This window comes from Oncorhynchus masou, unplaced genomic scaffold, assembly GCF_036934945.1.
Source record: "Oncorhynchus masou masou isolate Uvic2021 unplaced genomic scaffold, UVic_Omas_1.1 unplaced_scaffold_978, whole genome shotgun sequence".
NCBI classification, from domain to species: Eukaryota; Metazoa; Chordata; class Actinopteri; order Salmoniformes; family Salmonidae; genus Oncorhynchus; species Oncorhynchus masou.
The window spans coordinates 190,660-218,616 of record NW_027016292.1 but is presented as its reverse complement, the minus strand read 5'-3'; the positions used below and the strand labels follow the sequence as shown (position 1 = coordinate 218,616).

The 27,957-nt window shown below is 44.2% G+C and overlaps 1 protein-coding gene across 1 annotated transcript; it reads right to left on the bottom strand.

Moving 5' to 3' along the window:
- Nucleotides 1-45: 45 nt before the first annotated feature.
- LOC135538525 (acetylcholinesterase collagenic tail peptide-like) lies at nt 46-27,914 on the bottom strand. Its single transcript, XM_064964415.1, is given in 17 exon segments — nt 46-217; nt 368-470; nt 744-833; nt 836-869; nt 1,015-1,134; nt 1,270-1,406; nt 2,658-2,754; nt 7,552-7,632; nt 7,896-7,976; nt 8,138-8,164; nt 8,263-8,325; nt 8,809-8,880; nt 15,661-15,687; nt 15,868-15,912; nt 18,710-18,826; nt 24,817-24,935; nt 27,636-27,914. Coding segments are annotated over 17 exon segments (1,380 nt in total). The 5' UTR covers nt 27,733-27,914; the 3' UTR covers nt 46-147.
- Between the last annotated feature and the right edge of the window lie 43 nt (nt 27,915-27,957).

The following is a 27,957-nucleotide window of genomic DNA, read 5'->3' as shown; positions in this document are numbered from 1 at the left end:
CAGGCTTAGTCCAGTTTGTCAACACTTCCTTTTTGAGTCTCTTGTTTGCAGTGTTGTTGTTGATCTTTTATTTGCATTACCGTCATCCTGTTCAGTACCAAAGCAAACAAGACAAGAAGGATCCCACTGCTGTGTCTAGGTTCCTCCTCATGTGAAATACTTGCAGTTTGTAGAGTCAATGACACAGTACGGAGTGCATCTGAGACGACCATAAGACCTGGGAATCAAGGAGAATTAGAACCCTCTGTCAACTAATCATGACAATGGCAGACAGTTACTGCTTCATAGGGAACACAAAGTTATGAGGTTACGTACAGTAAGATATGGAAAGCAGACAAGAATGGATCAAGCCAGTAAGCCTACTAACCCTGGGAGATATGAGTTGCATGTCTGATAGCCAAAGTCCTTTCCATCACATTCCTCGGCCCCGTCGTAGCGATAACCATCTCCACAGTAAGCATGTTTACACTCTGAGGAGGAAGAGATGGAGAGAGAAACAGAGGGGGAGAACAATAGAGACCCACGGAGAGAGAAAGACACAGAGAGACAGGGAGAGATCAATAGCCATTCAAACCAGACCAGTGCTTCGTATGTCATCAATAGCATTATCATTTAACAAGTTCATTTATCCAAATCAACTTCCCATGCGGTAATCGAACCCACAACCCCAGGCTCCAACAAACAGAACCATCAGCAGAACCAAACCACGAATCTGGTTCATCCACTCTGATAACATGACTTACTGACGCAGCCGTCGGTGACAATCCTATTCCTGTCGTCACATTCCTCCCCATTGGGGATCTGAACGATCCCGTCGCCACAGTAACCCTCCTGTTCCGGGCGTTCTCCGTAGACTGGAACGGCGTCAGCTGGAAGAAAGAAGTCTTTTACAGAGATTACAAACTAAAACTAAGAAAATGAAATAAAACTGTAACTTAAAGATGAACCTTGCCAGGCAATACTGTAAGCACTTAGACATATTCCGTTTAGAAGATAGTGTATCAAGTGAGGTACCTGAATGGGCAGCCATCCGCTGGTGTCTTTGAAGTAAAGCGATCTCTGGTCTTTCCGGAAGGCTAGGGCATTGTCCGTATGAAGACGATCTAGTTCTTCTTGATTGTTTACCACAAATATCTGTATGAGAAACAACAAAATCCATTCTGGGTGAGACACAATAAAGACTAATTCGGCCTATTAAGTGCCTTAGCTGAGGCAAGTTTCTGATTCACAAAAAATGTAGATCATTTGTGACTTGTGTTGCCTGCTCACCACTGGCACTTTGGTGTGGTCGCTCCTGGAACTATGTTCATCAAACTGTGGACTCTTCACACTAATGGAGTTACAGCTGCAAGGTCCAGGAAGACCTGGTAGCCCCTTCTCACCTTTCGTTCCAACCACGTAGAGTCCTGAACAAGAAATAAACATTTAGATCATATATTATCAATGTAGGCATATGTACAAAAAGTGATGTACACATGAAACCATCTCTATATCACAGAGTACCACATTCAGAGACAGCCATGAGCGAGGTCACAGGGACTATATGTTATAAATACCTCTGCTGAAATGCGCTATCCTGGTCCCCTCGTCTATCTATGAAGTTGGTAAAGCAATCAACTTAATTTGCGCAGACACCTGAACAAGACACCGTCTGTCACAGTTTAATTACATGGTGACATAATGTTTGTAAATATGTAAGGAGCTCCTTGGCCCACCATGAATTTGTTTTAAGGACATGATGTCATGGCTTTAGCATCCGTCCCATCCCAGATCCCCCCGCCACCCCCCTCATGGTATCTGTTACACCTCAGGAGGGGGAGAGAGGGGCAGTGATCAGGTTCCTCTGAAGCTAAATAAGCTCTCTGGTGTTACCTCCTGCTGTGTTTTAATGTCTGCTTCCTTTTGATGATGCTGCACGAGGGGCTGCCTGAAGCTTCTCACACCCATCCCTGAAGCTTCTCACACCCATCCCTGAAGCTTCTCAGACCCATCCCTGAAGCTTCTCAGACCCATCCCTGAAGCTTCTCACACCCATCCCTGAAGCTTCTCAGACCCATCCCTGAAGCTTCTCACACCCATCCCTGAAGCTTCTCACACCCATACCTGAAGCTTCTCAGACCCATCCCTGAAGCTTCTCACACCCATCCCTGAAGCTTCTCACACCCATCCCTGAAGCTTCTCACACCCATCCCTGAAGCTTCTCAGACCCATACCTGAAGCTTCTCACACCCATCCCTGAAGCTTCTCACACCCATCCCTGAAGCTTCTCAGACCCATACCTGAAGCTTCTCACACCCATCCCTGAAGCTTCTCACACCCATCCCTGAAGCTTCTCACTGACAGGACCTCATATTAAACCTCAAAATGTACTTTCCAGTGAGATTACAGGACAAGGTTTAATAATCTAGGTCTGAGAAACTAGTCTTCAGAGTCCAGAAAATGGGCAGAGCCTCCAACAAAGAACATACCAATCACTCTAAATCTCGATGTTCTTCCCTGGAATTCATCCAGGTACACACATCCAGGTACACACTCAGCCTGCATATCACAGACTGGCAACAGATTAGCATGTTAGCCCGGCCACACTCCCTAGCCCTACAGCGGTCTCTAAAGAAGCGAAGCTCAGATGGGAGAGCTGATGGAGGTAGAGTCCTTACCTGAGGCTGGGAGACCTGGGGGACCAGGGTGGCCTGGGGGCCCCTGAGGACCTGCTGGACCTAGAGGGCCAATAATCCCATTGTCACCCTTCCCTCCCTGTTTAATCAGACAAGAAAAATACCACATGTAAAAACATTGACAGACAAACATATGGTAAACCTTTAGTGGTCAAAACATGTCACCACATCATAGTGATTTGAGTATGTTGCTCAAAGAGGGCAGCAGGTAGCATAGTGGTTAGAGCGTTGGACTAGTAATCGAAAGGTTGCTAGATCAAATCCCCGAGCTGACAAGGTCAAAATCTGTTGTTCTGCCCCTGAAAATTATTGAAAATAAGAATTTGTTCTTAACTGACTTCCCTAGTTAAATAAAGGTAAAAAGATAGGCAGAACTCTTTTAATCACAGCTTCTAACGGCATATGATATGTCATTAAGATCCAAGTAAGATCCTAATACATTATATCTCTCACCTGTTTAATAAACACAACACCTGTTTAATACAGCATCTCTCACACCTGTTTAATAAACAAAACACCTGTTTAATACAGCATCTCTCACACCTCTTTAATACAGCATCTCTCACAACTCTTTAATACAGCATCTCTCACCTGTTTAATACAGCATCTCTCTCAGCTGTTTAATACAGCATCTCTCTCAGCTGTTTAATACAGCATCTCTCACGTGTTTACTAATCAGGTATATCTCTCACCTGTTTACTAATCAGGTATATCTCTCACCTGTTTACTAATCAGATATATCTCTCACCTGTTTACTAATCAGGTATAAACCTTTGTTTACAAATAAAGTATATCTCTCACCTGTTTACTAATCAAGTATTTCATGTTTACTAATCAGGTATATCTCTCACCTGTTTACTAATAAAGTATATCTCTCACCTGTTTACTAATAAAGTATATCTCTCACCTGTTTACTAATCAGGTATATTTCTCACCTGTTTACTAATCAAGTATATCTCTCCCTGTTTACTAATCAGGTATATCTCACCTGTTTACTAATAAAGTATATCTCTCACCTGTTTACTAAATATATCTCTCACCTGTTTACTAATAAAGTATATCTCTCACCTGTTTACTAATCAGGTATATTTCTCACCTGTTTACTAATCAAGTATATCTCTCACCTGTTTACTAATCAGGTATATCTCTCACCTGTTTACTAATCAGGTATATCTCTCACCTGTTTACTAATCAGGTATATCTCTCACCTGTTTACTAATAAAGTATATCTCTCACCTGTTTACTAATCAGGTATATTTCTCACCTGTTTACTAATCAAGTATATCTCTCACCTGTTTACTAATCAGATATATCTCTCACCTGTTTACTAATCAGGTATATATCCCACCTGTTTACTAATAAAGTATATCTCTCACCTGTTTACTAATCAAGTATATCTCTCACCTGTTTACTAATCAGGTATATCTCTCACCTGTTTACTAATAAAGTATATCTCTCACCTGTTTACTAATAAAGTATATCTCTCACCTGTTTACTAATCAGGTATATCTCTCACCTGTTTACTAATAAGGTATATCTCTCACCTGTTTACTAATCAGGTATATATCTCACCTGTTTACTAATAAAGTATATCTCTCACCTGTTTACTAATCAGATATATCTCTCACCTGTTTACTAATAAAGTATATCTCTCACCTGTTTACTAATCAGGTATATCTCTCACCTGTTTACTAATAAAGTATATCTCTCACCTGTTTACTAATCAGGTATATCTCTCACCTGTTTACTAATAAAGTATATCTCTCACCTGTTTACTAATAAAGTATATATCTCACCTGTTTACTAATAAAGTATATCTCTCACCTGTTTACTAATTAAGTATATCTCTCACCTGTTTACTAATCAGGTATATCTCTCACCTGTTTACTAATAAAGTATATCTCTCACCTGTTTACTAATCAGGTATATCTCTCACCTGTTTACTAATCAGGTATATCTCTCACCTGTTTACTAATCAGGTATATCTCACACCTGTTTACTAACCAGGTATATCTCTCACCTGTTTACTAATCAGGTATATCTCTCACCTGTTTACTAATCAGGTATATCTCTCACCTGTTTACTAATCAGGTATATCTCTCACCTGTTTACTAATAAAGTATATCTCTCACCTGTTTACTAATCAGGTATATCTCTCACCTGTTTACTAATCAGGTATATATCCCACCTGTTTACTAATAAAGTATATCTCTCACCTGTTTACTAATCAGGTATATCTCTCACCTGTTTACTAATCAGGTATATCTCTCACCTGTTTACTAATAAAGTATATCTCTCACCTGTTTACTAATCAGGTATATCTCTCACCTGTTTACTAATCAGGTATATATCTCACCTGTTTACTAATAAAGTATATCTCTCACCTGTTTACTAATAAAGTATATCTCTCACCTGTTTACTAATAAAGTATATCTCTCACCTGTTTACTAATAAAGTATATCTCTCACCTGTTTACTAATTAAGTATATCTCTCACCTGTTTACTAATAAAGTATATATCTCACCTGTTTACTAATAAAGTATATCTCTCACCTGTTTTCTAATTAAGTATATCTCTCACCTGTTTACTAATCAGGTATATCTCTCACCTGTTTACTAATAAAGTATATCTCTCACCTGTTTACTAATCAGGTATATCTCTCACCTGTTTACTAATCAGGTATATCTCTCACCTGTTTACTAATCAGGTATATCTCTCACCTGTTTACTAATCAGGTATATCTCTCACCTGTTTACTAATCAGGTATATCTCTCACCTGTTTACTAATAAAGTATATCTCTCACCTGTTTACTAATAAAGTATATCTCTCACCTGTTTACTAATAAAGTATATCTCTCACCTGTTTACTAATCAGGTATATCTCTCACCTGTTTACTAATCAGGTATATATCCCACCTGTTTACTAATAAAGTATATCTCTCACCTGTTTACTAATCAGGTATATCTCTCACATGTTTACTAATCAGGTATATCTCTCACCTGTTTACTAATCAGGTATATATCCCACCTGTTTACTAATCAGGTATATATCTCACCTGTTTACTAATAAAGTATATCTCTCACCTGTTTACTAATAAAGTATATCTCTCACCTGTTTACTAATAAAGTATATATCTCACCTGTTTACTAATAAAGTATATCTCTCACCTGTTTACTAATTAAGTATATCTCTCACCTGTTTACTAATCAGGTATATCTCTCACCTGTTTACTAATCAGGTATATCTCTCATCTGTTTACTAATCAGGTATATCTCTCACCTGTTTACTAATCAGGTATATCTCTCATCTGTTTACTAATCAGGTATATCTCTCACCTGTTTACTAATAAGGTATATCTCTCACCTGTTTACTAATCAGGTATATCTCTCATCTGTTTACTAATAAAGTATATCTCTCACCTGTTTACTAATAAAGTATATCTCTCTCCTGTTTACTAATCAGGTATATCTCTCACCTGTTTACTAATCAGGTATATCTCTCACCTGTTTACTAATCAGGTATATCTCTCATCTGTTTACTAATCAGGTATATCTCTCACCTGTTTACTAATCAGGTATATCTCTCACCTGTTTACTAATCAGGTATATCTCTCACCTGTTTACTAATCAGGTATATCTCTCACCTGTTTACTAATCAGGTATATCTCTCATCTGTTTACTAATCAGGTATATCTCTCACCTGTTTACTAATCAGGTATATCTCTCACCTGTTTACTAATCAGGTATATCTCTCATCTGTTTACTAATAAAGTATATCTCTCACCTGTTTACTAATAAAGTATATCTCTCTCCTGTTTACTAATCAGGTATATCTCTCACCTGTTTACTAATCAGATATATCTCTCACCTGTTTACGAATAAAGTATATATCCCACCTGTTTACTAATCAGGTATATCTCACACCTGTTTACTAATAAAGTATATCCCTCACCTGTTTACTAATCAGGTATATCTCACACCTGTTTACTAATAAAGTATATATCCCACCTGTTTACTAATCAGGTATATCTCACACCTGTTTACTAATAAAGTATATCTCTCACCTGTTTACTAATCAGGTATATCTCTCATCTGTTTACTAATAAAGTATATCTCTCACCTGTTTACTAATAAAGTATATCTCTCTCCTGTTTACTAATCAGGTATATCTCTCACCTGTTTACTAATCAGATATATCTCTCACCTGTTTACTAATCAGGTATATATCTCACCTGTTTACTAATAAAGTATATATCTCACCTGTTTACTAATAAAGTATATCTCTCACCTGTTTACTAATCAGGTATATATCCCACCTGTTTACTAATCAGGTATATCTCTCACCTGTTTACTAATCAGATATATCTCTCACCTGTTTACTAATCAGATATATCTCTCACCTGTTTACTAATCAGGTATATATCTCACCTGTTTACTAATAAAGTATATCTCTCACCTGTTTAATAATAAAGTATATCTCTCACCTGTTTACTAATCAGGTATATATCCCACCTGTTTACTAATAAAGTATATCTCTCACCTGTTTACTAATCAGGTATATATCCCACCTGTTTACTAATAAAGTATATCTCTCACCTGTTTACTAATCAGGTATATATCTCACCTGTTTACTAATAAAGTATATCTCTCACCTGTTTACTAATCAGGTATATATCCCACCTGTTTACTAATCAGATATATCTCTCACCTGTTTACTAATCAGGTATATATCCCACCTGTTTACTAATAAAGTATATCTCTCACCTGTTTACTAATAAAGTATATGTCTCACCTGTTTACTAATCAGGTGTATATCCCACCTGTTTATTAATAAAGTATATCTCTCACCTGTTTAATAATAAGATATATCTCTCACCTGTTTGCCCCTCTTCCCTGGTCTGCCCGTCGGTCCTCTATTCCCTGAGATTCCAGGTTCTCCCTTTGGACCCATTTCCCCCTGAGGACATAAACCACAGTACTCCATCAACAACAACATATGCCGGTACGTCATATAAATAACTGTGGTCCGGTTTAGAATTGTGTTCTTCAGTTATTATGGAGGGTCAGTTGATTCTGGTTCTATCTTGTTGTTCAATGAGCCTCCACTACACGTCACCCTACAATGACCTCCTCCTGCTCCTTCTCCCCTTCCTCCAGCTCCTCCACATCAACCCCAGCAGCTGATAAACATCAGATCATGTTACAAGATGTATGTCTCACTTTCTGTCCAAGCATTCCAGGGAAGCCCATTGTGCCCTTGTCTCCCTTCATCCCTCTCTCACTACGGTCACCACGGGAACCCTGATGAGACAGACAGGAGACAAAACAACTGTAAACAAAACATCCATAAACACACTGAAAACACACACACGTTGTTGAACCAACCCAGAGGAACTAAAATATGGTTTGTAATGTAATAGAATAAAATAAAGCAGTCAAAAACATTTGAAGTAATCACCCACCTTTTCTCCTTTGTATCCAGGTAAACCCTAGGAAGGAAGATCAGAAGTCTGAAGTATAGAAATTATGAATAACATGATGGTTGAAATCAGACAATTTTCTCAGTGAAGGATGAAGGTTCACATACCTTAGGTCCAAGAGGTCCTCTTGCTCCAGGTATTCCCATCAATCCACCATCTCCCTTCTCCCCCTGCCAGACACAAATGCACGCACGCGTGCACACACACACACACGGCTCTGACAACAGTCTTCATCTACCTTTACAAATAATATCATACAGATGTGGTATCTTAATTTTGATCACTCTGTCACAGAGAATTTTCCTGCACCATAGGAAATTCAAATGAGCCTCATGATTTACATAAATTCACTGAAAACCCACAGTTCTCTTTCCCTTACTAGATCTTACTGCTAATATATAGCCTGCTGTGGCCTATCAAAACAACAGTCCATTCCCATTAGAAATGATCACTTTAAAAAATAAATAAAAATCCTCCTGCTGCAAGATTATTTTACTCCTGCGACGAAACTGGTCAAATTAAGATCTAACACTTGTAGGTACAGGAACACATATCTTATTGCATAATTTGTGTTCTATCATTTGTTTTCCCATACTATGATACAGTATAATGTCATATTGACATCTGGGCACCATGAAATAGGACTTACTCACCTTGGGCCCATTTGGTCCTGGCCACCCGGCTGGTCCCTGGCGCCCCGGGAGACCTGGAGGCCCCGTCCGACCCTGGTGGGCCACAACATAATTTCTTTAGCACAGGGTTCCCAAATAGTTTTTCTTGCATGGGGGACCCCTTATGTGATAGCAAATTCATCAGGGACCACCTCATAATATCAGAACACAAGTCCTACTTCAGAGTAGACTATAAATAGCATAGAAGCAGGTTTACTATGACTTCAAGTCTTGCCCAGGAAATACATCTTTAAAGGCCCCTTTTAGTGTCAGAGAAGAAATGCTCATTACCTGGAATTATACACATTTTGCCTTTGGGCATAGGGGCTATTTTGCCATTTTAAAGTTAATTTCTTGCAATTCTAGTACCAGTGTAAATTTTGCCAACAACAACCACTGTATGCCAAAAAAATATTTGACAACTTGTTTTTCCTGACTAAATCTATGATAATGAGACGCTCTGGGAAAAAATGATAACCGTAACTTAATTTTAGTTGATAAAAATGTGACCAGATGAGAATTATGAGACTAATGGACATTTCATTTGACCTGAAGCTCCTTTTCATCTGTTTTGTCCAATCAGAAGAATGCAGGATATTTCATGCAACCCTCTCATTGGCAGAGTTGACATCTTTCAGTTGCGCGATCTGATTTAGCTGATCTGTCCGACTCTCCCACAAAGCTCCCAGGTGGTCTCTTAAGTCCATCTTTTGAACTGATGTGAAGCCAAGACACTTCACTTGTAAGTAACCTCAACCAGAAACAATAATGTTTATTCTCTTTCTTACTTCCATATAGGGAAGTTCTGTTTTGATATCATCAGAAGCTCTATTTTCCCAGACAATAATATTTCTGGAATTTCTGGAAAGCTAACATTCTCCCCTTCAATGAAACAATTGTTATTTACCCCTTCAACAGTCATGATGGGGAGAAAATCAGAGCTGTACATTTTATTTACCTGTAGCCCAGCCTTTATAGTTAATTATGGCTGGCTTTGGTTACAATCTGCCACAATATCAATGTGGCTAAATTATACCAGGGACAGTAGGCCTAGTGGGACAAGGCCACCTGAATGTAATCTACACCTCCATTAGGTTGATATACACTGAGTGAACCAAACATTAAGAACACCTTCCTAATATTGAGTTGCATCCCCCTTTGCCCTCAGAACAGCCTCAATGTGTTGGGGCATGGACTCTACAAGGTGTCCAAAGCATTCCACAGGGATGCTGGCCCATGTTGACTCTACAAGGTGTCCAAAGCGTTCCACAGGGATGCTGGCCCATGTGGACTCTACAAGGTGTCCAAAGCATTCCACAGGGATGCTGGCCCATGTGGACTCTACAAGGTGTCCAAAGCGTTCCACAGGGATGCTGGCCCATGTGGACTCTACAAGGTGTCCAAAGCATTCCACAGGGATGCTGGCCCATGTGGACTCTACAAGGTGTCCAAAGCATTCCACAGGGATGCTGGCCCATGTTGACTCTACAAGGTGTCCAAAGCATTCCACAGGGATGCTGGCCCATGTTGACTCTACAAGGTGACCAAAGCGTTCCACAGGGATGTTGGCCCATGTTGACTCTACAAGGTGTCCAAAGCGTTCCACAGGGATGCTGGCCCATGTTGACTCTGCAAGGTGTCCAAAGCGTTCCACAGGGATGCTGGCCCATGTTGACTCTCCAAGGTGTCCAAAGCGTTCCACAGGGATGCTGGCCCATGTTGACTCTACAAGGTGTCCAAAGCGTTCCACAGGGATGTTGGCCCATGTTGACTCTTCAAGGTGTCCAAAGCGTTCCACAGGGATGCTGGCCCATGTTGACTCTACAAGGTGTCCAAAGCGTTCCACAGGGATGCTGGCCCATGTTGACTCTACAAGGTGTCCAAAGTGTTCCACAGGGATGTTGGCCCATGTTGACTCTTCAAGGTGTCCAAAGCGTTCCACAGGGATGCTGGCCCGTGTTGACTCTACAAGGTGTCCAAAGCGTTCCACAGGGATGTTGGCCCATGTTGACTCTTCAAGGTGTCCAAAGCGTTCCACAGGGATGCTGGCCCATGTTGACTCTACAAGGTGTCCAAAGCGTTCCACAGGGATGCTGGCCCATGTTGACTCTACAAGGTGTCCAAAGCGTTCCACAGGGATGTTGGCCCATGTTGACTCTTCAAGGTGTCCAAAGCGTTCCACAGGGATGCTGGCCCGTGTTGACTCTACAAGGTGTCCAAAGCGTTCCACAGGGATGCTGGCCCATGTTGACTCTACAAGGTGTCCAAAGCGTTCCACAGGGATGCTGGCCCATGTTGACTCTCCAAGGTGTCCAAAGCGTTCCACAGGGATGCTGGCCCATGTTGACTCTACAAGGTGTCCAAAGCATTCCACAGGGATGTTGGCACATGTTGACTCTTCAAGGCGTCCAAAGCGTTCCACAGGGATGCTGGCCCATGTTGACTCTACAAGGTGTCCAAAGCATTCCACAGGGATGCTGGCCCATGTTGACTCCAATGTTTCCCACAGTTGTGTCAAGTTGGCTGGATGTCCTCTGCGTGGTGGACCATTCTTGATACACACAGGAAACTGTTGAGAGTGAAAAACCCAGCAGCATTGCAGTTCTTGACACAAACCGGTGAATGGCACACATACACAATCCATGTCCCAATTGTCTCAAGGCTTAAAAATCCTTCTTTAACCTGTTTCCTTCATCTACACTGACTGTAGTGGATTTTACAAATTACATCAATAAGGGATCATAGCTTTCACCTGGATTCACCTGGTCAGTCTACGTTATGGAAATAACACTCTCTTCAAACAATAGCATGGTACTCCTTCACTGTAATGTAAGCTACTGTAAATTGGACAGTGCAGTTAGATGAACAAGAATTTAAGCTTTCTGCCAATATCAGATATGTCTATGTCCTGGGAAATGTTCTTGTTACTTCCAACCTCATGCTAATCACATTAGCCTACGTTAGCTCAACCTTCCGGAGGGGGACTCAACAATCCTGTAGAGGTTATGGAAAGAGCATAATGTTTTTCCGTAACATTTTGTCCACTCAGTGTAAATTGTTATTATGTTGTTTGAGTGTCATTTCTATATGGCCGACACTTTCTGAACTTCTGACAAGAGTGGAATGGATGTGGCTTTGTGAAAATGACCACATGAGCAGCTGCCTCTCAGCGATTTGACAGCTCTAACAGAGTTACACCTCTGACACCGTCAGAACATCAGCTATGCGGGTGTCGGATATCGCCTGTTAACACTTAATCTGATTAAATCTAGGTCGAAGACTAAAACAGGTGACCAAATTAGTTCTACCCATTTTGCCATGGACAGAGAAAATGTTGCCGTTTTAGGCATAAACTACAGTGCCATTATGTTCAAAACATGGTTGGAACAGACTTTTTACAATTATCACACAGTAATGGTTGGAGCAGACTTTTTACAGTTATCACACAGTAATGGTTGGAGCAGACTTTTTACAGTTATCACACAGTAATGGTTGGAGCAGACTTTTTACAGTTATCACACAGTAATGGTTGGAGCAGACTTTTTACAGTTATCACACAGTAATGGTTGGAGCAGACTTTTTACAGTTATCACACAGTAATGGTTGGAGCAGACTTTGTGGAATGGTATCAAATACATCATACACATGGTTTCCATGGTTTCCATGTGTTTGATGCCATTCCATTTGTTGCGTTCCGGACGTTATTATGAGCCGTCCTCCCCTCAGCAGCCTCCTCTGTACGGTACATAGGGTATGTGTGGGAATAGCTGAGCCATATCACAACTGTTAGAACACTACTTTAACCAGACCAGAAGTTCTGAACTGACTAGAAAACACAGGGCATGAAGCCTGCCATATACAAACAAATTACCAGCTGACCTAGCTTCATTTAAAAAAAGAAAATACTTATTGAATGAATCAGCAGCTATCCCATGTAAGCTGTGTAGTGTACAGTATAATATTTCCATGTGTAATATCATAGAAGTAGCATATAGCAGGAGTTACAAACATGATTGTTCTGAATAGTTACAGAGAATTCCATAAGCCGGTCGGGATGTTGACATGACAACCTGTGTTCTGTTTTTACCCTGGTCCGCCATGTGGAGAGAGAGAAGGACTTTAACAAGGTCTGTCACTCTGTCCGCTTTAATTAAATGATAGGCCGTATATATAGAACAGGACGGCCCTCTGCTTGTGGGAAATAAAGTGATTTATGGTCTGGCTCGAGCACTAAGCTAAATTGCACTGCAATGCTGCTGATGTACACAGCCAGCCCTGCAGCTCAGACAGAGCAGGGCAGTGACTGAGGACACGTTCCAAATGGCACCCTATTCTCTATATAGCGCACTACTTTTGACCATGGGCCCTGGTCAAAAGTAGTGAACTATAAAGGGAATAGGGTGCCATTTGTGACACATAGTGAAGCTCTCCCAAAGGAACTGTTTTAATACAAAACTGCAGCCACCAATTGATTAAGACCCACACTTCTCTTCTGACAGGTCTCACTCCTCCCCTGTCCCTCCGACAAGCATCTATTTTCTATGCTATAATCTCTATGTGAAGGTGCTGTAACGCTGCACCCTCCTGAACAGGGCCCAGTGAAGCTGGATAGGTTTCAGGAGCTAACAGGGTGACCATAAGTTCCCCATCTGTTAGAGGAGACATGGAACGGGTTGGGAGGTTCATCCACTCTCCTCTACAACTCAGCAGAATGATTCTATGCATCTTCTATCTCAGCGGCTATCTCTCTGTGTCCTAGCTGTTCTGGCATCGTGTAAAGGTTGTGCTGCTTGTCTTTCTCTCTCTGTGTCCTAGCTGTTCTGGCATCGTGTAAAGGTTGTGCTGCCTGTCTTTCTCTCTCTGTGTCCTAGCTGTTCTGGCATCATGTACAGGTTGTGCTGCTTGTCTTTCTCTCTCTGTGTCCTAGCTGTTCTGGCATCGTGTAAAGGTTGTGCTGCTTGTCTTTCTCTCTCTGTGTCCTAGCTGTTCTGGCATCGTGTAAAGGTTGTGCTGCTTGTCTTTCTCTCTCTGTGTCCTAGCTGTTCTGGCATCGTGTAAAGGTTGTGCTGCTTGTCTTTCTCTCTCTGTGTCCTAGCTGTTCTGGCATCGTGTAAAGGTTGTGCTGCTTGTCTTTCTCTCTCTGTGTCCTAGCTGTCCTGGCATCGTGAAAAGGTTGTGCTGCTTGTCTTTCTCTCTCTGTGTCCTAGCTGTCCTGGCATCGTGAAAAGGTTGTGCTGCTTGTCTTTCTCTCTCTGTGTCCTAGCTGTTCTGGCATCGTGTACAGGTTGTGCTGCTTGTCTTTCTCTCTCTGTGTCCCAGCTGTCCTGGCATCGTGAAAAGGTTGTGCTGCTTGTCTTTCTCTCTCTGTGTCCTAGCTGTCCTGGCATCGTATCAAGGTTGTGCTGCTTGTCTTTCTCTCTCTGTGTCCTAGCTGTTCTGGCATCGTGTACAGGTTGTGCTGCTTGTCTTTCTCTCTCTGTGTCCTAGCTGTTCTGGCATCATGTACAGGTTGTGCTGCTTGTCTTTCTCTCTCTGTGTCCTAGCTGTTCTGGCATCGTGTAAAGGTTGTGCTGCTTGTCTTTCTCTCTCTGTGTCCTAGCTGTTCTGGCATCATGTACAGGTTGTGCTGCTTGTCTTTCTCTCTCTGTGTCCTAGCTGTTCTGGCATCGTGTACAGGTTGTGCTGCTTGTCTTTCTCTCTCTGTGTCCTAGCTGTCCTGACATCGTGTACAGGTTGTGCTGCTTGTCTTTCTCTCTCTGTGTCCTAGCTGTCCTGTCATCATATCAAGTTTGTGCTGCTTGTCTTGCTCTCTCTGTGTCCTAGCTGTCCTGGCATCGTGTCAAGGTTGTGCTGCTTGCCTTTCTCTCTCTGTGTCCTAGCTGTCCTGACATCGTGTACAGGTTGTGCTGCTTGTCTTTCTCTCTCTGTGTCCTAGCTGTCCTGTCATCATATCAAGTTTGTGCTGCTTGTCTTGCTCTCTCTGTGTCCTAGCTGTTCTGGCATCGTGTACAGGTTGTGCTGCTTGTCTTTCTCTCTGTGTCCTAGCTGTCCTGACATCGTGTACAGGTTGTGCTGCTTGTCTTTCTCTCTCTGTGTCCTAGCTGTCCTGTCATCATATCAAGTTTGTGCTGCTTGTCTTGCTCTCTCTGTGTCCTAGCTGTCCTGGCATCGTGTCAAGGTTGTGCTGCTTGTCTTTCTCTCTCTGTGTCCTAGCTGTTCTGGCATCATGTACAGGTTGTGCTACTTGTCTTGCTCTCTCTGTGTCCGAGCTGTCCTGGCATCGTGTCAAGGTTGTGCTGCTTGTCTTGCTCTCTCAGTGTCCTAGCTGTCCTGGCATCGTATCAAGGTTGTGCTGCTTGTCTTGCTCTCTCTGTGTCCTAGCTGTTCTGGCATCGTGTACAGGTTGTGCTGCTTGCCTTTCTCTCTCTGTGTCCTAGCTGTCCTGGCATCGTGTCAAGGTTGTGCTGCTTGTCTTTCTCTCTCTGTGTCCTAGCTGTCCTGGCATCGTGTACAGGTTGTGCTGCTTGTCTTTCTCTCTCTGTGTCCTAGCTGTTCTGGCATCGTGTACAGGTTGTGCTGCTTGTCTTTCTCTCTCTGTGTCCTAGCTGTTCTGGCATCGTATCAAGGTTGTGCTGCTTGTCTTTCTCTCTCTGTGTCCTAGCTGTCCTGGCATCGTGTCAAGGTTGTGCTGCTTGTCTTTCTCTGAATGTCATAATGCTCATAACCAGGCAGCGGGCGGACAGGCGGGCGGCGGGGACGCGAGGAGGGACTGGATCTCATTTTTCAGCAAATCCACTTAGCAGAGCTAATAGAATGATCAATGGGTGCTCTCACCTTTTGTCCAGGTCGTCCCAGTTCCCCCTGGCAACAAGATCGTTGGATGGAGGTGGAGAGAGAGAGAGCGAAGAAGAGAGACAAAGAGACAGAGAGAGATATAACTGCTGCTTTTTTATACAAGGCCTTTCCACTTCGTATAATGGTAGTTCTCAATCATTCACTAAACATCTAATGTAAAAACAACTGTTTATAAATGACACTTACCTTTTCACCTTTTGGTCCCGTCAGACCTGGTAGCCCAGCTGGACCCTGTAGAAGGTCAACAATAATCAGATATCTAACCAATCAGAACATGGGCTTTTTCTGTCTTTATGCCATCAACTGATTATTTACAATCCCAGTAATATTCTAAATATTATTTCCCTTCACAATGTCATTTTAATGAATAGGTACAGGATCCATACGGACACCAAATGTGTTTGTTGTTAGCTTCCTTGGCAGTCAGCTGACTCCGGTGCCATACTGTATTATAGGCTAAATTGTGTATGAATACAGATGTGAAAAACAAATCTGAAGAGTTTACCAATCATGCTCTCCTCTCCCTGACAGAATGCCATCTAGGCAAGTGGCCATTTATAGGACTCTGGAATTACTATAGGATCTTCTGCATTACAACACCACCACCACCCACCCTCCACACAGCAACACCACCTCCCACCCTCCACACAGTAACACCACCACCCATCCTCCACACAGCAACACCACCACCCACCCTCCACACAGCAACACCACCACCCACCCTCCACACAGTAACACCACCACCCACACCCTCCACACAGCAACACCACCACCCACCCTCCACACAGCAACACCACCACCCACCCTCCACACAGTAATACCACCACCCACACCCTCCACACAGCAACAACACCACCACCCACCCTCCACACAGTAACACCACCACCCACCCTCCACACAGTAACACCACCACCCATCCTCCACACAGCAACACCACCACCCACCCTCCACACAGCAACAACACCACCAACCTCCACACAGCAACACCACCTCCCACCCTCCACACAGCAACACCACCACCCACCCTCCACACAGTAACACCACCACTCATCCTCCACACAGCAACACCACCACCCACCCTCCACACAGCAACACCACCACCCACCCTCCACACAGCAACACCACCACCCACCCTCCACACAGTAACACCACCACCCACCCTCCCTCCACACAGTAACACCACCACCCACCCTCCCTCCACACAGTAACACCACCACCACCCACCCTCCACACAGCAACACCACCACCACCCACCCACCCTCCACACAGCAACAACACCACCACCCACCCACCCTCCACACAATAACAACACCACCACCCACCCTCCACACAGCAACAACACCACCACCCACCCTCCACACAGCAACAACACCACCACCCACCCTCCACACAGCAACACCACCACCCACCCTCCACACAGCAACACCACCAACCACACCCTCCACACAGCAACAACACCACCACCCACCCTCCACACAGCAACAACACCACCCACCCTCCACACAGCAACAACACCACCCACCCTCCACACAGTAACAACACCACCCACCCTCCACACAGCAACAACACCACCACCCACCCTCCACATAGCAAAAACACCAAACAGCAACAACACCACCCCCCACCCTCCACACAACAACAACACCACCCACCCTCCACATAGCAAAAACACCAAACAGCAACAACACCACCCCCCACCCTCCACACAACAACACCACCACCCATCCTGCACACAGTAACAACACCACCCACCCTCCACACAGCAACACCACCACCACCCACCCTCCACACAACAACAACACTACCACCCACCCTCCACATAGCAACACCACCCCCACCCTCCACACAGTAGCAACACCACCCCCCACCCTCCACACAGTAACAACACCACCCACCCTCCACACAGCAACACCACCCACCCTCCACCCTCCACACAGCAACACCACCACCCACCCTCCACACAGCAACAACACCACCACCCACCCTCCACACAGCAACAACACCACCACCCACACTCCACACAACAACAACACCACCACCCACCCTCCTCAGCACAGCAACAACACCACCACCGTCCACACAGCAACAACACCACCACCCACCCTCCACACAGCAACAACAACACCACCCACGCTCCACCCTCCACACAGCAACAACACCACCACCCACCCTCCACACAACACCACCACCCACCCTCCACACAGAAACAACACCACCCACCCTCCACACAGAAACACCACCACCCACCCTCCACACAACACCACCACCCACCCAACAACACCACCCACCCTCCACACAGAAACAACACCACCCACCCTCCACACAGAAACACCACCACCCACCCTGTTGGGCAATACAGGAATTGACTCCCTCCACTCAATATGTCTTTCCATGCAGACTGTTTGGGTTGTTTCTAAGAATGGTGTGTGGAGGGACGGAGAGTTGTGGCAGTCAGTGGAAAAAGTCTATTTGCGTCGTGTCTAAATGTGGAGCATTAATGGGCTGCTGAGCTCCATGTAATCCCCGTCTCCGTCCCTGTCCCCGTCTCCGTCCCTGTCCCCGTCTCCGTCCCTGTCCCCGTCCCCGTCTCCGTCCCTGTCCCCGTCCCCTGTCCCCGTCCCCGTCCCTGTTTCCGTCTCCGTCCCTGTCCCCGTCCCTGTTTCCGTCTCCTGTCCCCGTCCCCGTCCCTGTCCCGTCCCTGTCCCCAGCTCTAGAGGAACAAGAGGAAGGGAGGAGAAGGAACTCACATGGGTCTCAGATGGTGAAGAGCTGCTAGAGGTCTATAGAGGACTTAGTCAACCCCCCAACACCTGTCTACCACCATTACTGACAAGTAAGAAAGCTCAGGAAACTAACCATTGTCTCCACCTGATAAACCCTGATTAAATACTCTTCCAAATATCTGCATTATAACCATATTATAACTGTATTTGGCCATTATCGGGCTTTAAAAAGATATATTGAATTGATGAAGCCAGTGGGATGACAACATTAACAGAGACATATGGGGGTGGATAGGTTTACCTACCTGAGGCCCGGGGGGTCCGTTGGGGCCAGGGGGGCCTGGGACACAGCTGGGCCCTTTCAGCTCCGTCCCTGTATCTGGATCTGGTCTGTGATTACCTCCCTTACTGGTCTCCTCATTCTAAACCAATCAAACAAAAACACTCTTCCATTCAATCATTGCTTTATTTTATAATAAAATGATCAGTAGCTGTTTGTGGTACCGAAGTACAATTACAGTGCAGGTAAGATTGTGGATCACTTATGCTCACTACCTGCCAATCAAAATGACAGCTGTGTGTTATGTCATCTGTCAATTTCAATTTGAGATTCTACACAATTATTCAGTGTCAACTCCTGCTCATCACTCCTCTTGAGTTTACAGTCCAGGCTGGAGACTGAGGGTTGTATCTCTGGGAAAGGAAAGGGGGATACCTAGTCAGTTGTACAACGGAATGCATTCAACTGAAATGTGTCTTCTACATTTAATCCAACCTCTCTGAATTAGAGAATTAGAGAGGTGCGGGGGGCTGCCTTAATCAACATCCACGTCATCGGCGCCCGGGGAACAGTAGCTGCCTTGCTCAGGGGCAGAACGACAGAGGACCCTCTAACAGGATAGACAGAGTTGTATATCTGAGAGGACCCTCTAACAGACAGAGTTGTATATCTGAGAGGACCCTCTAACAGGATAGACAGAGTTGAATATCTGAGAGGACCCTCTAACAGGATAGACAGAGTTGTATCTCTGAGAGGACCCTCTAACAGACAGAGTTGTATCTCTGAGAGGACCCTCTAACAGGATAGACAGAGTTGTATATCTGAGAGGACCCTCTAACAGGATAGACAGAGTTGAATATCTGAGAGGACCCTCTAACAGGATAGACAGAGTTGTATATCTGAGAGGACCCTCTAACAGGATAGACAGAGTTGTATCTCTGAGAGGACCCTCTAACAGGTAGAGTTGTATCTCTGAGAGGACCCTCTAACAGGATAGACAGAGTTGTATCTCTGAGAGGACCCTCTAACAGGTAGAGTTGTATATCTGAGAGGACCCTCTAACAGACAGAGTTGTATCTCTGAGAGGACCCTCTAACAGGATAGACAGAGTTGTATCTCTGAGAGGACCCTCTAACAGGATAGACAGAGTTGTATCTCTGAGAGGACCCTCTAACAGGATAGACAGAGTTGTATCTCTGAGAGGACCCTCTAACAGACAGAGTTGTATCTCTGAGAGGACCCTCTAACAGACAGAGTTGTATCTCTGAGAGGACCCTCTAACAGACAGAGTTGTATCTCTGAGAGGACCCTCTAACAGACAGAGTTGTATATCTGAGAGGACCCTCTAACAGACAGAGTTGTATATCTGAGAGGACCCTCTAACAGGATAGACAGAGTTGTATCTCTGAGAGGACCCTCTAACAGGATAGACAGAGTTGTATATCTGAGAGGACCCTCTAACAGGATAGACAGAGTTGTATCTCTGAGAGGACCCTCTAACAGGATATACAGAGTTGTATCTCTGAGAGGACCCTCTAACAGGTAGAGTTGTTCTGTTGTATTCTGAAACCAATCAAAGGAAAAACATCTCTGAGAGGACCCTCTAACAGGATAGACAGAGTTGTATCTCTGAGAGGACCCTCTAACAGGTAGAGTTGTATATCTGAGAGGACCCTCTAACAGACAGAGTTGTATATCTGAGAGGACCCTCTAACAGGATAGACAGAGTTGTATCTCTGAGAGGACCCTCTAACAGGATAGACAGAGTTGTATCTCTGAGAGGACCCTCTAACAGGATATACAGAGTTGTATCTCTGAGAGGACCCTCTAACAGGATATACAGAGTTGTATCTCTGAGAGGACCCTCTAACAGGATATACAGAGTTGTATCTCTGAGAGGACCCTCTAACAGACAGAGTTGTATCTCTGAGAGGACCCTCTAACAGACAGAGTTGTATCTCTGAGAGGACCCTCTAACAGGATAGACAGAGTTGTATCTCTGAGAGGACCCTCTAACAGGATATACAGAGTTGTATCTCTGAGAGGACCCTCTAACAGGATATACAGAGTTGTATATCTGAGAGGACCCTCTAACAGGATATACAGAGTTGTATCTCTGAGAGGACCCTCTAACAGACAGAGTTGTATATCTGAGAGGACCCTCTAACAGGATATACAGAGTTGTATCTCTGAGAGGACCCTCTAACAGGATAGACAGAGTTGTATATCTGAGAGGACCCTCTAACAGGATAGACAGAGTTGTATCTCTGAGAGGACCCTCTAACAGGATAGACAGAGTTGTATATCTGAGAGGACCCTCTAACAGACAGAGTTGTATCTCTGAGAGGACCCTCTAACAGGATAGACAGAGTTGTATCTCTGAGAGGACCCTCTAACAGACAGAGTTGTATCTCTGAGAGGACCCTCTAACAGGATATACAGAGTTGTATCTCTGAGAGGACCCTCTAACAGGATAGACAGAGTTGTATCTCTGAGAGGACCCTCTAACAGACAGAGTTGTATCTCTGAGAGGACCCTCTAACAGGATATACAGAGTTGTATCTCTGAGAGGACCCTCTAACAGGATAGACAGAGTTGTATCTCTGAGAGGACCCTCTAACAGACAGAGTTGTATCTCTGAGAGGACCCTCTAACAGACAGAGTTGTATATCTGAGAGGACCCTCTAACAGGATAGACAGAGTTGTATCTCTGAGAGGACCCTCTAACAGGATAGACAGAGTTGTATCTCTGAGAGGACCCTCTAACAGACAGAGTTGTATCTCTGAGAGGACCCTCTAACAGGTAGAGTTGTATATCTGAGAGGACCCTCTAACAGGATAGACAGAGTTGTATCTCTGAGAGGACCCTCTAACAGGATAGACAGAGTTGTATCTCTGAGAGGACCCTCTAACAGACAGAGTTGTATCTCTGAGAGGACCCTCTAACAGACAGAGTTGTATATCTGAGAGGACCCTCTAACAGGATAGACAGAGTTGTATCTCTGAGAGGACCCTCTAACAGACAGAGTTGTATCTCTGAGAGGACCCTCTAACAGGATAGACAGAGTTGTATATCTGAGAGGACCCTCTAACAGGATAGACAGAGTTGTATCTCTGAGAGGACCCTCTAACAGACAGAGTTGTATCTCTGAGAGGACCCTCTAACAGACAGAGTTGTATATCTGAGAGGACCCTCTAACAGGATATACAGAGTTGTATATCTGAGAGGACCCTCTAACAGGATATACAGAGTTGTATATCTGAGAGGACCCTCTAACAGACAGAGTTGTATCTCTGAGAGGACCCTCTAACAGACAGAGTTGTATATCTGAGAGGACCCTCTAACAGGATATACAGAGTTGTATCTCTGAGAGGACCCTCTAACAGGATAGACAGAGTTGTATCTCTGAGAGGACCCTCTAACAGGATATACAGAGTTGTATATCTGAGAGGACCCTCTAACAGGATATACAGAGTTGTATCTCTGAGAGGACCCTCTAACAGGATATACAGAGTTGTATCTCTGAGAGGACCCTCTAACAGGATAGACAGAGTTGTATATCTGAGAGGACCCTCTAACAGGATAGACAGAGTTGTATATCTGAGAGGACCCTCTAACAGGATATACAGAGTTGTATCTCTGAGAGGACCCTCTAACAGGATAGACAGAGTTGTATCTCTGAGAGGACCCTCTAACAGGATAGACAGAGTTGTATATCTGAGAGGACCCTCTAACAGACAGAGTTGTATCTCTGAGAGGACCCTCTAACAGGATATACAGAGTTGTTTCTCTGAGAGGACCCTCTAACAGACAGAGTTGTATCTCTGAGAGGACCCTCTAACAGGATATACAGAGTTGTATCTCTGAGAGGACCCTCTAACAGGATAGACAGAGTTGTATCTCTGAGAGGACCCTCTAACAGGCAGAGTTGTATCTCTGAGAGGACCCTCTAACAGGATATACAGAGTTGTATATCTGAGAGGACCCTCTAACAGACAGAGTTGTATATCTGAGAGGACCCTCTAACAGACAGAGTTGTATCTCTGAGAGGACCCTCTAACAGGATATACAGAGTTGTATCTCTGAGAGGACCCTCTAACAGGATATACAGAGTTGTATCTCTGAGAGGACCCTCTAACAGACAGAGTTGTATATCTGAGAGGACCCTCTAACAGGATATACAGAGTTGTATATCTGAGAGGACCCTCTAACAGGATATACAGAGTTGTATATCTGAGAGGACCCTCTAACAGGATAGACAGAGTTGTATCTCTGAGAGGACCCTCTAACAGGATATACAGAGTTGTATATCTGAGAGGACCCTCTAACAGGATAGACAGAGTTGTATATCTGAGAGGACCCTCTAACAGGATATACAGAGTTGTATCTCTGAGAGGACCCACTAACAGACAGAGTTGTATCTCTGAGAGGACCCTCTAACAGACAGAGTTGTATCTCTGAGAGGACCCTCTAACAGGATAGACAGAGTTGTATCTCTGAGAAGACCCTCTAACAGGATATACAGAGTTGTATCTCTGAGAGGACCCACTAACAGACAGAGTTGTATCTCTGAGAGGACCCTCTAACAGGATAGACAGAGTTGTATATCTGAGAGGACCCTCTAACAGACAGAGTTGTATCTCTGAGAGGACCCTCTAACAGACAGAGTTGTATCTCTGAGAGGACCCTCTAACAGGATATACAGAGTTGTATCTCTGAGAGGACCCTCTAACAGGATAGACAGAGTTGTATCTCTGAGAGGACCCTCTAACAGACAGAGTTGTATCTCTGAGAGGACCCTCTAACAGACAGAGTTGTATCTCTGAGAGGACCCTCTAACAGGATAGACAGAGTTGTATCTCTGAGAGGACCCTCTAACAGACAGAGTTGTATCTCTGAGAGGACCCTCTAACAGACAGAGTTGTATCTCTGAGAGGACCCTCTAACAGGATAGACAGAGTTGTATATCTGAGAGGATCCTCTAACAGGATACACAGAGTTGTATCTCTGAGAGGACCCTCTAACAGGATATACAGAGTTGTATCTCTGAGAAGACCCTCTAACAGGATATACAGAGTTGTATCTCTGAGAGGACCCTCTAACAGACAGAGTTGTATCTCTGAGAGGACCCTCTAACAGGATAGACAGAGTTGTATCTCTGAGAGGACCCTCTAACAGACAGAGTTGTATCTCTGAGAGGACCCTCTAACAGGATATACAGAGTTGTATCTCTGAGAAGACCCTCTAACAGGATATACAGAGTTGTATCTCTGAGAGGACCCTCTAACAGACAGAGTTGTATCTCTGAGAGGACCCTCTAACAGGATATACAGAGTTGTATCTCTGAGAGGACCCTCTAACAGGATATACAGAGTTGTATCTCTGAGAGGACCCTCTAACAGGATATACAGAGTTGTATCTCTGAGAAGACCCTCTAATAGACAGAGTTGTATCTCTGAGAGGACCCTCTAACAGGATAGACAGAGTTGTATCTCTGAGAAGACCCTCTAAAAGGATAGATAGTGTTGTATCTCTGAGAGGACCCTCTAACAGGATATACAGAGTTGTATCTCTGAGAGGACCCTCTAACAGACAGAGTTGTATATCTGAGAGGACCCTCTAACGGGATAGACAGAGTTGTATCTCTGAGAAGACCCTCTAACAGGATAGACAGAGTTGTATATCTGAGAGGACCATCTAACAGGCAGAGTTGTATCTCTGAGAGGACCATCTAACAGGATAGACAGAGTTGTATCTCTGAGAGGACCCTCTAACAGGATAGACAGAGTTGTATCTCTGAGAGGACCCTCTATGGTCGTATCACCTCATCAACCCTAATCTGCAGTCAGCACTGTTGGGAGACCAGTTAATCCATTGCTTCCTGCACACACCTACTCTATCATCAGAAATCCCTACTGCTCTTAGTCAGTGGCGGAGGAGGGCAAGAGTGAGGCTAAGTCACAAATGACACACTGTTCCCTATACATTATAGTCCACTACTTTTGACCACGCTAAATAGGGAATAGGGTGCCATTGGAACATAGCCAGGGAGTGAGGTTTGGACAGCTCCCAAGGACAAATCAACAATCATACACTTGTCAAACGGGCAAGTCACATGATTTTGGACTCACATGACCACCGGGATGCCACAGTGAGGGAGGAGGAGGGTATAGGGGGGGCGGGGGTGGACTCAGTAAACAACAGGGGTTGAATTTCCTCTGCTGGTCCACGGCAGGTTGTTGTTGGAGAGCTGAGGAAAGTAGTGGACATTATGGTAAGTTAGTCACATGGGAAGTAAATACACACCGACCCTGCAGAGGATGCCCTTGTAATAGACATATTTAATTTGTTTGTCATGTTGACATCATTGGGAAATGAAATGAATAGAGTCCGTGTCAAAACTAGTTGAAGGGGCTCAAAGAAACCTCAATGTTGCCTTATTTCTAACAGCATCAGAGTGGATGGTAAAGGTGTGTAATAGAATGTGTGTGTTACTGCATCCTGCAGAGGCAGAGAACAAACAACACCTCACTAACAAGCCACAAAGGAAAAGCTCCTGCATAGGGGCATTGGCAAAGAAGTGGTGTTGCAGCTGCCAAGTTAAAATCCACTCAATCAGCAGATCCTCCCCTTCACAAAAAACATCAGCTGAACTGAAAGTAATCTGTAAATGCATCCAAATGTACAGTTGTGGCCAAATGTTTTGAGAATGACACAAATATTAATTTTCACAAAGTCTGCTGCCTCAGTTTGAATGATGTCAATTTGCATATACTCCAGAATGTTATGAAGAGTGATCAGATGAATTGCAATTAATTGCAAAGTGCCATGCAAAGTGCCATGCAAATGAACTGAATCCCCCAAAAATATTTCCACTGCATTTCAGCCCTGCCACAAAAGGATCAGCTGACATCATGTCAGTGATTCTCTCGTTAACGCAGGTGTGAGTGTTGACGAGGACAAGGCTGGAGATCACTATGTCATGCTGATTGAGTTTGAATAACAGACTGGAAGCTTCAAAAGGAGGGTGGTGCTTGGAATCATTGCTCTTCCTCTGTCAATCATGGTTACCTGCAAGGAAACACGTGCCGTCATCATTGCTTTGCACACAAAGGGCTTCACAGGTAAGGATATTGTTGCCAGTAAGATTGTACCTAAATCAAGCATTTATCGGATCATCAAGAACTTTAGGGAGAGCGGTTGAATTGTTGTGAATAAGGCTTCAGGGCTCAAGAAAGTCCAGCAAGCGGCAGGACCGTCTCCTAAAGTTGATTCTGCTGCGGGATTGGGGCACCACCAGTACAGAGCTTGCTCAGAAATGGCAGCAGGCAGGTGTGAGTGCATCTGCATGCACAGTGAGGCGTAGACTTTTGGAGGATGGCCTGGTGTCAAGAAGGGCAGCAAAGAAGCCACTTCTCTCCAGGAAAAACATCAGGGACAGACTGATATTCTGCAAAAGTTACAGGGATTGGACTGCTGAGGAATGGGGTAATTTTCTCTGATGTTTGGGGCATCCGGAAAAAAGCTTGTCCGGAGAAGGCAAGGTGAGTGCTACCATCATCCTGTGTCATACCATCATCCTGTGTCATACCATCATCCTGTGTCATACCATCATCCTGTGTCATACCATCATCCTGTGTCATGCCAATAAGAACAGCATGCCAACATGAGACCATTCATGTGTGGGGTTGCTTCTCAGCCAAGGGAGTGGGCTCACTCACAAGTTTGCCTTAGAACACAGCCATGAATAAAGAATGGTACCAACACATCCTCAGAGAGCAACTTCTCCCAACCATCCAGGAACAGTTTGGTGACGAACAATACCTTTTCCAGCATGATGGAGCACCTTGCCATAAGGCAAAACTAAGTGGATCAGGAAACAAAACATCAATATTTTGGGTCCATGGCCAGGAAACTCCCCAGACCTTAATCCCACTGAGAACTTGTGGTCAATCCTCAAGAGGCGGGTGGACAAACATAAACCCAAAAATTCTGACAAACTCCAAGCATTGATTATGCAAGAATGGGCTGCCATCAGTCAGGATGTGGCCCAGAAGTTAATTGACAGCATGCCAGGGCGGATTGCAGAGGTCTTGAAAAAGAAGGGTCAACACAGCAAACATTGACTCTTTGCATCAACTTCATGTAATTGTCAATAAAAGCCTTTGACACTTGTGAAATGCTTGTAATTATACTTCAGTATTCCATAGTAACATCTGACAAAAATATCTAAAGTCACTGAAGCAGCAAACTTTGTGGAAATTAATATTTGTGTCATTCTCAACTTTTGGCCAAGACTGTACAGTCTGGTAGGTTGTTGACAACACTAGACGCTAGAACTGGTATCTACATAGATATACAACAACAAGTAAAATAGCTCTACAAATCTAACACATAATAACTAGAATCCAATAACAGCAGAATATTCCGACTGGGAGCTGTAACATGATACGTGGAGTCATCCACACCGGAGAGAGCTGCTCCTGGCTCTGACTGAACACACATATGAAGCACCGTACGCCTCGCTGTCAGGAACTGTCCACAGACGCTATTTATAGAGACATTTCCATTCTGACAGCATTTCATATTCCATAGATGAAGGGAAAATACACAGGAACACACACTTCTTCAAAGTGCAAAGACAATCAGGATAAGACACGACATGGGGTTTACCCAGGGTCAGACTGCAGCTTGTCAAAACCGTGCATGACATATTCCTGCACACACATATGAACACACACACACACACATATAAACACACACACACAGACACATATAAACACACACACACAGACACGTATAAACACACACACACAGACACGTATAAACACACACACACATATAAACACACACGCACACACACATATAAACACACACACACAGACACATATAAACACACACACATGCATGAGTATGCGCATTTACACACACACACGGCTGGCTCTCTTACCTGCTGGGAATGAGAGAATATTGTCCAGGAAAGAGGACTGAGACAAGACATAACAAAACAATAGTGGAAGGTAGAGTCCAAATGTGATAAGGATCATGCTGCTGTCAATACAATGCCTTCTGTCTCCAACTTGGCTTTACTGAGGAGCCACAGCAAAACGACTCCACTCTCACTCTCTGACTCTCTCCTGCCTACTGACCTCAACAGCCCGCTCTCTCCTCTCTCAGTACCCCTGCGTCTTCAGGAGGGGGGTGCCGACTCTCTCTTGCCTACTGCACTCAACAGCCCGCTCTCTCCTCTCTCAGTATCCCTGCGTCTTTAG